General features: G+C 37.3%; 1 protein-coding gene across 1 annotated transcript in view; it reads left to right on the top strand.

Annotated features, from left to right (window-relative positions):
* Window positions 1-12,889, top strand: part of FNIP1 (folliculin interacting protein 1) — a 193,511-nt gene extending 180,622 nt beyond the window's left edge. The window contains exons 14-16 of the mRNA XM_006899066.1: window positions 9,781-9,978; window positions 10,442-10,557; window positions 12,811-12,889. Of these exons, the coding sequence (XP_006899128.1) occupies window positions 9,781-9,978; window positions 10,442-10,557; window positions 12,811-12,889 (393 nt within the window). The remainder of the gene's footprint in view (window positions 1-9,780; window positions 9,979-10,441; window positions 10,558-12,810) is intronic.
* The last annotated feature ends 275 nt before the right edge of the window (window positions 12,890-13,164 follow it).

Below are 13,164 nucleotides of genomic sequence, written 5' to 3'. Positions count from 1 at the left end.
GCTGACTCTCACCAGTGGCTATGGATGAAGTCACAGGCGATTTTCAGCCAGCGCCGGGTTTTTCTGGCTTTTTATGGAAACAAGTTTCCAACTCCCACTTAGCTAGAGATTATCAATTATGTTGATATTTTCAAAAAACCAACTATTGTTTTAACAGATTTTTTTAATAGGCTTAATTGATGTTCACTATAAACTTTATTAATTCTTGCCTTCTTGCTTTGCATTAAAATGCTCTTCTTTTTCTAGTTTCTTCAGATTGTACAAAGGTTACTAAGTTGTTTTTTTCTTTTCTAATATTGTTGTTGATAGGTACAATTGAGTTGAGTATGACTCATAGTGACTCTATCAATACTAGATCTGAACCCTCTCCTATCCTCACAATCTCTGTCATACTTGATTCCAGTGCAGCAGTCACTGTGTCAGTCTGTCTAGATGAGGATCTCCCTTCCTTTTGTCACCTTTCACCTGTCCAAGCATGATGACCCTCTCTAAGGACAAGCTTCTCCTATTAGTATACCTAAAGTATGTGAGATAAAACTTTATTATCTTTGCCTCCAAGGATCACTCTGGATCCTCATTCTCCAAGACAAAAGCGTTTGTTCTTTTGACAATCCATAGAATACTCAGTTTTCTTCTCAAACATCACAGGTCAAAGGCATCAGTTCTTCTGTCATCCTTATTCATTTTCCAGCTTTCAAGTGCATAGCAAATGATCAGATGCACCTTTGTCCTCAAACTAACATCATTGATTTGGACCTCAGTAATTTGGAGAGGTCTCTTGACTGCAGACTTTCCCAGTGCAGTACATCTTCTGAGCTTCTGACTGCTAGGACCAAGTATATTGATTGTGGATCCAAGTAAGATGAAGTCATTTGACAATTCCAAACTTTTCTCACTTTTTGTCATGATGTTACCTGTCAGGCTACTGCTGAGAAGTTTTGTTTTCTTGACATTGAGATACAGTCCATATCGCATCAAGTTCTTTTCACTTTCATAATCAAGGTTGTATCGTCTGCATACCAAACATTATTAATGAATCTTCGCCAATCCTGACGATACATTCCTCCTCATAGAGTTGAGATTTTTTAATAATTTGTTCAGCACACAGATTGAGTAGGTATGGAGAAAGGGTACAACCCTGACAAACACTCTTCTTAATTGTGAACTATATAGTGTTCCCTTCTGTTCAGCTCCTTAATGATTTCTTCCCTTTACTTTGGCTTCTCAGCACTCTAGTGCAATATTCAGAGTGTCTTCTGACATCCTTCTTGGTCTTTTCTTCCTCCTCTGTCTTTGCAATGACCTTTTGCATTTTTCATGGATGATATGCTTTATCTCCTCCCACAACTCATCTGGTCTTCACTCATTAGTGTTCAAGCCCTCAAACCTGTTCCTGAGATGGTTTTGAAATTCAGGTGGGATAGACTAAGGTCAGATTTTGGCTCCCATGGACTTAATTTCATTTTCTTCAGCTTTAGCTTAAACTTGCATATGAGTACTTGGTGGTCTGTTCCACAATCAGCACCTGGCCTAATTTTCATGGCTGTTATTATGCTTCTGTCAGATGAATCTTGGCTGAAAGCAGAGAGCACCAGAGGAATGCCTGTGTTTCATTAACTGTACAGAGGCTTTTGACTGTGTAGATCACAACAAACTATGGCTGACTCTGAGAAGAATGGGAATCCCAGGACACTAGCTTGTGCTTATGTGAAAACTATACTTGGACCAAGAGGCGGTTGTCAGAACAGAGCAAGGAGACACAGCATGGTTCAAAATTGGGAAGGGTGTGCATCAAGTATGTGTCCTATCTCCATATCTTTTCAATCTATATGCAGAATAGATTATCTGGGAGGCTAGGTTCTAGGAGGAGAAATGTGGCATCAGAATTGGAGGTAGACTCATCAACAGTCTGCATTATGTAGATGATACAACCCTGCTTGCTGAAACTGAGGAGGACCTGAAGTGCTGGCTGCGGAGGGTCAAGGACTGTAGCCTTCAATACGGATTGAAACTCAACATCAAGAAAACAAAGATTCTCACCACTGGGCCTTTGCTTGGCTCTACAATCAACACTCTTGGCACCAGCAGCCAGGAAATTAAAAGACAAATTGCATTGGGAAAGTCTGATATCAAAGACCTCTGCAGAGTACTGAAGAGCATCAGTGTCAGTCTGGAGAGTAAAGTGCGCCTGATACAGTCCACGGTCTTTGCAGTTACTTGCTATGCATCAGAAAGCTGGACAATGACTAGGATGAGAATTGATGCCTTTGAGCTGTGGTGCTGGAGAAGAGTATTGTGTATACCGTGGACTGCTAGGAGAATAAACAGGTTCATCCTAGAAGAGGGTGAGACCAGGCTGCTCCTTGGAGGCAAGGATTCTGAAGCCTCATATGACATTATTTGGGCATGTTGCAAGGAGAGACCAGTCCTTGGAGAGGACATCATGCTTGGGAAGGTGGAGGGACAGTGCAAGAGAGAAAGACCCTCGATGAGATGGATTGATTCAGTGACTGGGGTAGTGGGGGTAGGTGTATCAGAGACAGTAAGATTGGCACAGGACAGAGCAGAGTTTAAAGCTGTTGTACATAGGGTCACTAAATAGTTGCAGGGGACTCAACGGTACGTAACAACAACAACAACAACAAATGTTCCTTTGTTCTGTTTGCATAACAGCCTCATGGTCTAGGTGTAGGTTTCACGTGAACACAATGAAGTGTTCTGGGATTTCCACTTTTTTTAGGTCATAATTTATGATCTACACAGTAAAATGCCTTTGCATAGTCAGTAAAGCACAAATAGACAAATTTTCTACTATAAATATTTCTCTACACATGGTATTAAATCCCATTAATTTGATATTTTATTTGTTTACTTTCATCTATTTTCAATTTTTCCTCTTGATTTTTTTCTTCTTTGACTTACAAGTTACTTAAGAGTATACTATTTTATGTCCAGATATTTGTGGATTTCTCAAATTTTCTTCTGTCATTGATTTCTGGCGTAGTTACATTGTGGTCGGAGAACAAATGCTGCATTGTTTTATTTTGTTGTTGTTTATGTGTCACTAAGTTGATTGTAACTTATAGTGGCCTTATGAACAATGAAGCCAAACCTTGCCCTGTCTTCTGCCCTCCTCACTGTCTCCACTATACTTGAACCCATCGTTACAGTCACCGGGTTAATTGATCTTGTTGAGAATTGGTCTTCCTCTCTTACTCTGACCCTACACCTTTCCAAGCATAGTGTTCTTTTCTATAGACTGGCCTTTCTTGACAACATGCTCAGAGTATGTAAGATGGAGTTTCACCATCCTTGCCTCCAAGGAGCCCCCTGGAGGCAATTTAATTCCTGCTTGCTTTATGATCCAGCACGTACTGTTTTCATGAGTGTTGATTGTGGATTTAAGTTAAATATTTCCTCCATTTATCATGATATCGTCTGTTGGTTCCATTGTGATATTTTTGTTTATTAGTTTTTATATATATATATAATTATTATTTAGTATATTTTATTCTTACTGTATTTTATATACTTTCTCAGGTATACATTTGTATGCAATTCTCTTGGTTACCCAGATAGGAGACACAGGATTTGTTAATATGTGCTTGTGTGTGTGTATTTAACTTTTCTATATAAATAATTTTTTAAATTGGTTACATTTGCATCTTCAAACACAAAATAATTTTTTTAAGTTTTCTTGATGTTGAAGCATTAATTCACATTGAAGAATATAGTTCTAGAGCTTCATCAGTAAGTGTTTCAAGTTGTCGTCTTCATTTTCTATAAGCAAGTTTGTGTCACCTTGTTTCTCAATGTTTGTCCAACCCTGATGCCACTTTTTTCTTCATATAGTCCAGTTTCTCCAATTATTTTCTCAGCTATAAATGGAATAGATATGGTGAAAAAATAGAACCCAGACATACCCCTTTCCTGATTTTAAATCAAGAAGTATTTTTTTGTTCTGTTAGAGTGATTGCTTTGAGCTCCATGTACAGGTTCTGCCTGAGTACTGGAATAGTGTTCTGCATTAAGTGCTTTGGAATTCCTATTCTCAATGTTGTCCATATTTTATTATGATCCACACTAGTCAAATGCCTTTGCATAGTTAATAAAACACATATCTTGTACATATCTTTCTATATTCTCTGCTTTCAGACAAGATCCATTAAACTCTGGCAGTGATGATCATTTTTCCTCTGAACCCAGCTTACATATCTGTCAGTTCCCTGTTGAAATACTTTTCTAACCAGTTTTTTTCAATCTTTAGCAAGATTTGACTGTATGATATTAATGAAGTGTTTGATAATTTCTCCATTCTGTTAAATCACTTTAAAAAAATGGGCATAAGTATGGATATTTTGGTTGGCTTGGTAGCTATCTTCTAAGTTTCTTGTTACAGACATATAAGTATGTTTTTGATACATGTATATTAGTATTCTATCAGCTCTGGAGCCTTATTTTTTTGCCAGTTCCTTGAACTTCCCCCCCCACACACCTCAATGCCTTCAGTGCAGCTTGGGCGTCTCCTTTCAGTTCCATTGGTTCTTGGTTAATTAGTTCCTCTTCTTTTGCTGCTTTCTGTGTCCATTAGTATTTTGCCTACGATCTTTTTGTAGTTGTTATGTGCCATCAAGTTGACTATTCCTCGTAGCTACCCATGAACAACAGCTCTGAACCTTGCCCTGTCCTGAGCTAACTTCACTATTTCTGACAGACGTGACCCCATTACTACTGTCAGTCCATCTCATTCAAGGTCTTCCTCGCCTGTGCTGTCCCTCCACACTTCCAAGCACAATGTCCTTCTTTATGGACTGTTCCCTCTTGACTAAATCCCCAAAGTATTGGAGACCATTTTTCAAAATACTTGCTTATTTGTTTTATTGGCAAATATAGAATACTTCAGTTGCAAAACTTAAAATGTTTGTTCCTTTCTTTCAGCTGAGGATGCACTCCCCTTTTGATTTTCTCACTCCATGTCTTTGCACATTTGATAATAGTACTTTGCTTTGTCTTTTCAGATTACTCTTTGAGACTATTTGTTCATCTCTTACTTAATCATTTCTTCCTTTTACTGTAGCTTCTTCACAATGCAGAGCAACTTCTCTTTGATATCAATCTATAAAGCCTTTCCTTTCTTTTTTTTTCCTTGTTGTGTATCACTGAGTTGCATCCAACTGGCACAAGAGGAGATTGTCCCTCCTCCAGCAGAGCATCCGGTGGATTTGAACTGTGTGCCTTTGGGATTACATAATAGCTTCTTGCCACTAGGCCACCAGAGCTTCCTTCCTGTCTTTTTAATGACCTTTTGCATTCTTCACATCTGATATCTTTCGCCAGTTCTATCATCATTAGTCATTAATCCTGAGTGCATCAAATTTGATTTTGAGATGATACCTAAATTTAGGATGCAATATATTCATTATTGATAAAATCTGTTGTCAAGCACCTCTCTAAAGTAATAAAAGAGAGATGATGTCAGTTTAAAGACCAAGGCGTGCCTGATCCAAGCCATGATTATTTTCATTTCATTCATATACATCTGAAAGCTGGACGATGAATGCATTGATGCCTTTGAATTGTGGCGTTGGAACAAAGTACTGAATATCCCATGCACTACCACAAAACCTCAAACAGTTCTGTCTTGGAGAAGTACACCGATGGTACTCCTTTGAGGAATGATACCCTTTGAGGATTGGTCATGGACATATTGTCAGGAGGGGCCAATCCTTAGAAAAATATATTATACTCGACGGCACATAACAACAACAACAACAAGAAAGGTAGAGGGTCAGCGAAGAGAGACACTCCACAAGACGAATTGACACCATGACTAGAATTGTGTGTTTGAGCATGGAGGAGATTCTGGGGATGGCAGAGGGTAAGGTAAGGTTTTCATGTATTGTTTATAGAATCTCTTTGCGTCATAGTCATCTTGACTGCATGGAACAATAATAACAGCATACTTAAGGTCATATTTTGGCTTTTGTGGGCTTGTTTGAAATTTCTCCAGCTTCAAGCTGAACTTTCATACAAACAAATGATATGGCATGTTCTACAGTTTTCCCCTTCTCTTGTTTTGGCTGGTGATAGGGAGCTTATCCTTTGTTTCTTTCTGCAGATGTAGTCTGTTTTATTTCTGTGTAGTCCAGCTGGTGAGGGCCACATGTACAGTCACCATTTAGGCATTTTTAAAAAGCTATTTGTAATGAGTAAGTCATCGATCATGCAGAGTTTTGTCATATGATCTCATGCTTCATTTCTATCACTAAGGTTGTGTTTTTCCAATACCAGCCCTCCTTCTTGGTTTCCAATGTTTGTATGTTTCATCCATTTCAGACTGCAAAATTTGGTGGTGGTGATGGTGGTTGTTGTTAGGTGCTCTTGGATCAAGTACGACCCATAGTGACCCTGTGAATGACGAATCTGAACCCCATCCTATCCTGTGCCTTCTTCATACTTTCTGACATAGTTGATTTGAGCCCATTACAGCAGTCACAGTGTTAGTCCATCTGATTGAGTATCTCCTCTCTTTCACTGGCCCTCCACCTTTCCACACATGATGTTCCTCTCCAAGAAATAACCTATCCTAGTAACATACCTGAAGTATGTAAGAGGAAGCTTTATGTACTCCCTCTTACAGAATTGTTTCTTTAGTATTCAATACAGAGTTTTATTCAAACTAATTGTTTAGTGCTAAGCAAAAGAATACCTTTGAAGGCAATTTAACCTCGGTTGATTTAAAACAGACCCACCTTTTGCTGTGTAGTTGTAGTAGCAGTAAAGGGAAAAGGTCATTAAGTCTTTCAGTAGTCTGTAGTTTTATTTCAGTCTTGCTGCTGCTGTTTTCTTTAGTCAGTAATGAAGGAAGAAATCAACCTTACTTTTCTAAATACAGAGAGATGTAGAAGTAGTGAGCTTTGTAGGACCACATTCTGTTGCTTATTCCTGATAGAGGTCTTATGTATTTTAGGTCATTTATGGCCCTATGTAGACAGTGGGAAGCTTAGGGCATAGTCGTGTACATTTTTGGCCCTTTTTTCAAATTATAAAAATGTCATTTAGGTAAATGCTTAGTAATAAAAATTCAAATGATAAATTGGTACACTGAATCAAACTGGAAATTCTTCATAGTTTTACATCCTATACTTTTTTATCCAATATCCTCATTAAAGTTTGATTAATAAAATATTTTTTATATATTTTAATTTGTCGTTTGCGACTCATAGCGACCCTTTGTACAACAGCCCTAAATCCTGCTCTATCCTGTGCCAATCGCATGGCCTCTGACACACCCATCCCGATTACTCCAGTCACTGAATCAATCCACCTCATAGAGGGTCTTCCCCTCCTGGGCTGTCCCTCTACCCTACCAAGCATGATGTCCCTCTCCAAGGACCTGTCTCTCCTTACATGTCCAAAGTATGTCAGACGAAGTCCCAAAATCCTTGCCTCCAAGGAGTAGCCTGGTTTAACCCTCTCTAGGATGGATCTGTTTGTTTTCTTGGCAGTCCATGGAACATTCAATACTCTTCTCCAGCACCACAGCTCAAAGGCGTCAATTCTCCTTCTATTCTCCCTAGTCATTGTCCAACGCTCTGATGCATAACAAGTGATTGCAAAGACCATGGCCTCTATTGGCACACCTTAGTCTCCAGAGAGATACCGTTGCTCTTGAGTACTTTAGAGAGGTCCCTAACCACAGACTTTCCCATTGAAATATGTTTTTTTTTCCTGGCTGCTGGTGCCAAGAGTGTTGACCATGGAGCTGAGCAACATAACAACAATTTTCATTTAGATATCTTTTTATTTTTTTATTATTATTAATTTTAATGAAAGTTTACAGAGACTGAGGATTTCCATTCACTCATTGTTGCACTTTAGATATCTTACTTTTTATAAAGACAACTGGAAAAACCAAAAAAATACAAGAGTGTGTGTGTGTGTGTGTGTGTGTGTGTGTGTGTGCATGGGTGAGCGAGTGAGTACAAGCAGAGTACTTCTCCCCCTACCTCTTAGTTTATCTTGGATAAATACCAGTACATGCTGATTTCCCTTCTATGCCACCCCCCCTTTAGAATTGCTGCATGCATATTTTGGACTTAATGTATCTTGCACATAGATAGTGATGTTCCTCATGTCTTAAATGATAGCACCTAATTTGGATTGGCGCTTTAGAGCATCCATATATTATTAAACTTGTGGTACATTATAGATTTTAAGATAGAAAGTTCTTTAATACATATAACTCCTTAAGTAAATACATGGTACATTGCAGAAAGTAAAATTTCAAGTTACGATCAGATTTTAAGATATTGATAGAAAGCCCTTAATATATAGCACGTTAAGTAAATCCATGGTACACTGCAGAAAGTAAAATTTCAAGTTATGATCAGAGTCTTATGAGGGAGATTAAAAACAAATGTTGTTGTTAGGTACCTTCAAAGCAGAATTGATCCATAGCTGACCCTCCAGTAGGTTTTCAGAGGTAGGAAATTGCACTAGAGGAGGTTGCCTAGCTTTCTCCCACAGAGCAGCTGGTGGATTCAGACCATCAACCATTGTATTGCAACACAGCTTCTTAGACTAGACTATCAAAGTTACTTCCCCCGCCCCCCATATTCCTTGAAAGAAGTATAGTCTCATAATTAAAGTGTAGTCTCATAATTATAGTCTCCTAATCTACAGTAAGTCTGGCACTGATCCTCAAACATAAAAAAAATCCAGATTGGGAATTGTAATATTCAATTTGTTACTTTATCATCTTAACAGGAAAACACTTTACCAGAATATTTGTTGCAAATTTAAAAAACTGCCACTAATAAGCATCAGATTGGAAATGATTTTTCTTCAGTCATTTCAGATAGTGTATTAAATGACTGTTCCATTCCCAGTGTCATTTCCTTCTAGCTTTTTAGATTTGTAAGGGGGGAAACCCTTATAATTATCATTCTCCAGCATATCAAGCAGATTTAATCTTTGAAAACATTAGCTTAAAGACATGCTATGATAATGTTCTTGTTAGTATTATACTTTTTACAAATAAAAAGGGAGACAAAAATCCTAGGGAAAGAGAATACTTTTGTTCGTTTACAAACTGAGTGAAGTTCTGAAATGTAAAAACAGCCTCTGGCATTTATAGTGGTATCTATGTGCTACTGTTTTGTACATAAAACTGCTTCTATTCTATTAATGTTTGTCAATAAGTAAAGAATTATTAAATGGGAGAGAAGCACATTTTCAGTCAAAATAATACCATATAAATTGGGATAGCATAGAATCTTCACTATGACTTGTTTGTCTTCTTTCTCCAATCTAAAAGATATTGAGCACATTTTAAAAATTGTGATTTTAATGAAAGTTTGTAGAAAAGTTGGATTCTCATTCATTCATTGTTGCACATTTTTGTCCCCGTCCTCCAGTTCACTTTTTTTTAAAAAAATATATTCATTCATTGTAATACTTAGCATTTTTAATGTAAAAAACAAACAAAAACATTTACTAACTTGACATATAGCATTCAGTGAACTCATTGAATGAATTAATGATTAAAAAACTTTTGATTAAAGTTTGGTTTTAAATTAAAGTACAGAGAGTTCTGGTAAAGATTACAAAACCTCTAATAACTATGATGATTTGAGTCTCTTATTTCAAAAAAATTTTAACAGTAATAGAATTGAATCATTTCCCCCCACTCCCATGTCTCTTTATTGCCTCATTTTGCTTGTATTTTCTATTCACACTTTATATGGTTATCATAAAGAAAAATTCTTTTCTTCCTAGCATCCAGTGTTAGATGAACCAATAGCCGAAGCTGTCTGTATCATAGCAGATATGGATAAATGGACTGTCCAAGTGGCCAGTAGCCAGAGACGAATGACGGATAATAAATTGGGAAAGGAAGTGTTAGTTTCCAGTCTTGTTTCCAACCTGCTTCATTCCACTCTCCAGCTTTATAAACATAACCTGTCTCCAAATTTTGTAAGTATATATAAAGCTTAAATTGAATCATTTCCTGTTTCAAAAGTTCTTATTAGAACTATAAAACATCCTGTAGAAACTCATTCTTCAACGTAAGCCAGATTAAAAGTTTACACTCCTTTACGTACTACTGAAGTGTTCTGGTGACCTAATCCATAAGGAGTTGGCTGCATCCTCTAGTGTTTTAAATCCACCAGTAGTAGCTCCTTGGTAGAAAGGTGGACAATCTCCTCCTGTGTGATTTATGACCTCAGAAAATCTCTTGGAGGATCAGCTGTCCAGTGTTTCTTAACAGTGAAGAATGAGGAGCTTATCTAAAACTACATGCTTTAAAATTGACCAAAATTGAGTTGATTGTGGAATAGCTAAGTAGAAAGGTTAAAAACGTGATGTTTTGGAATTGTTATAACTCAGAATTGGAAACCATTTTCTTACCTGGTTCTTGGTTTCTTCCTCCCTGAAGTGTGTTATGCATCTTGAAGATCGATTGCAGGAACTATACTTCAAGAGCAAGATGCTGTCTGAGTACCTGAGAGGACAGATGAGAGTTCACGTCAAGGAGCTGGGAGTGGTTCTGGGGTATGTCCATGATTCTCTTTCTAACATTGGTTTTTAATTGTTCTATACTTTAATATTCCTCAAAAGTACCTTTTTCTTTGTTTCTATTGGTCTTTTCCTGTAAAGGCTGTACAAGATTATCGTTTCAGTTGTTCCATAGTGTATAAAAGATCTCTGTCCTTACTTTGACTCCAAAAGGCATTTGTGTCCCTTGTATTATTACACTTTGTTGGACATGCACTCATATAAATGGAAATAAAATATAAATTTTTATCTTAGGAAAAAGAAATGTAAGTTCTTACTGTTAAATATGTTAGAAACTCATCATCCTCAGTCTCTGCTCTGCTTTAAAAACGAGCTAATGGGGAGCTCTGGTGGCCTAGTGGCAAGAAGCTGCAACTACAATCCCAGAGGTGCACGGTTCAAATCCACCAGATGCTCTCTGCCAGGGAAGGAGGGGCAATCTCCTCCTGTACCAGTCAGATCTGATTTGACGGTACATGCACACACACACAAAAAAACGAGCTAATGGAAGGAACAGCGCTCTGGATAGTAGTACATTAACTAAATAACACTCCTACCTTACAACCTACATAACTTGTCTTCAGTCTGCAGTTATTATTTGAAAAATAATAATTATTTAAAATGCTAACTGATGGAAGGATAAAAATATAGCCCTCTTCCACTTTTCCTGTGTCTTTATATACAGTGGTCACTTTTTTCATGCAAGTGTGTGTGTGTATGAGAGAGAGAGAGGGTGAGAAAGAGAGATACTTCTTAAAATATTAATTTTAAAAAGTAAAACTAGCACTTTTCTCTTACTGTTGTGAAGAAAATGGGAAGCACCATCAGTAGGAATCTACTCTATGTCAGAAATCAGGTTAAATTATTTCACTGATATTAATACTTTATCATACATCATTTTGCATCATGAATACAGTAGCATCAGATTGGAAACAGATGACTCTGAATGTTAGTATTCCAGATGTTGCATCTGAGTAGGACTGACTAGGGACTTGAGACTTAAGGTATTTGTGACTCCAGACAAAAACTGTTGTCAAGTAGATTATGACTCCTGGTGACCCGTGGGTTTCCAAGATTGTAGGTCTTCATTGAAGGAGATTTTCCGTCTTTATCCCAAGGAGCAAGTGGTTTGAACCACTGACCTTTCGTTTATCCATATAGTGTATAACACCCTACACCATGTATCATGATACCATAGTGCTGTTCAAGTCTTGATGAGTGTTTTGGTTTCCTGATGACACAGTCTGACTGAGTTGAGAGTATTTTTAATGATTTTACAGGGTTCTGTTATATAATGGACTTTTAGTTATTTCAGGGTTGTGTTGTTTTGGTTTTTTTCGCTAACCAATGCTGGAATGACTGTAAACCTTTGAAATTTGTAGGATAAAATTCTTAAAGGTTTTATCCTATAATTGAATGCATATGAAATTTTTACTGCATAAACTGATAGATAATATTAAGTATAAATATTTTTATAACAGTTGTAAAACAGGTTTGGAAGCAGGAGTGGCATCCACTTCCTAAACCGCATGCCTTTGGAAACTATGAAGTTGGAGAAATGACGTGAGTTATAGAAAGGCATTAGGTCTTTTGTTCATAGAGTTGCTATGAGTTGTGCTAGACTCAGTGGCAGTCAACAATAAACAACGAGAGCTATTAGGTGTCATTCACAAATGTACCTGTATAAATTTCCACAAACAGTGAGAAGTACAGTCTTCCCAGGACTAATTACTGTCAGACTTCCAGTCTTTGCCAAGCTGCTAGGTGAAAAATTATGTCTGGTTTTATTTTAATTTCTCTAACCATTGAGTTGCCTGAGTAACTTTTCCTGTGTTTATTGGCCATTTGTTTTTTCCCCTTTCCTATAAATTATATGTGGCAAGATATATTTTCAAGAAGTTTTCATTACTTCTCTCAATATATCTTATTACAGAGTCATCTGTATTCCAGATTTTTTTTCTGTATCCAAAAGTTTTACATGCACCCTATTATGGTACTGACTTTTGTCTTGATGAGACCATTTCCTGCATCCATTGTTGTGTTTAATTCTGTGGTTCTGAACTTAAAACTTACTGAGAAATTTACAACTTGTGGTATTTTTAACTCTTCATCCTTTTATTCTTGGCCAGTGCAAACTAATACCTTGGCTGTTGAGGTTGGTAGCCTTACAGGTAAAAGGCATTGTCTGCAGTAGGCGTTTCCTTGCCACAGAAAGCCTACATTGAGATTTCCCCCCCCTCTTTTTTTCAGGATTGAATCCAGTGATCTTCCTCTTCTGGCTGCAGTAGCAAGCACACACTCTCCATATGTAGCCCAAATACTGCTTTAAGATGCCTAAAGAGTGAGAAGTTAATTTTGGAAGAAACTTAAATGCATGGAGGCAGACACAACATAAAACTATAATGATTCTTTCCCTATTCGACTATTAGACTTCCATCTGATGAGTCTGGCAGTTTGGTACGGTATCTTATATTGTATTGCACATTCTGTGAGCATTGGATGATTCCCCCTCCCCCCTTCTGACTGAGTTATTTGTTTGTGGTAGATTTTTGACAAAGTGAGACTAAAGCAGCATACATAATTTTAGGGGAAAGCATTTGAAAC

This window comes from Elephantulus edwardii, unplaced genomic scaffold, assembly GCF_000299155.1.
Source record: "Elephantulus edwardii isolate Elephantulus edwardi_28Jun2011 unplaced genomic scaffold, EleEdw1.0 scaffold00245, whole genome shotgun sequence".
In the NCBI taxonomy this organism is placed as follows: Eukaryota; Metazoa; Chordata; class Mammalia; order Macroscelidea; family Macroscelididae; genus Elephantulus; species Elephantulus edwardii.
The sequence above is the reverse complement of the archived record's forward strand: the minus strand, read 5'-3'. Positions and strand labels throughout refer to the sequence as shown.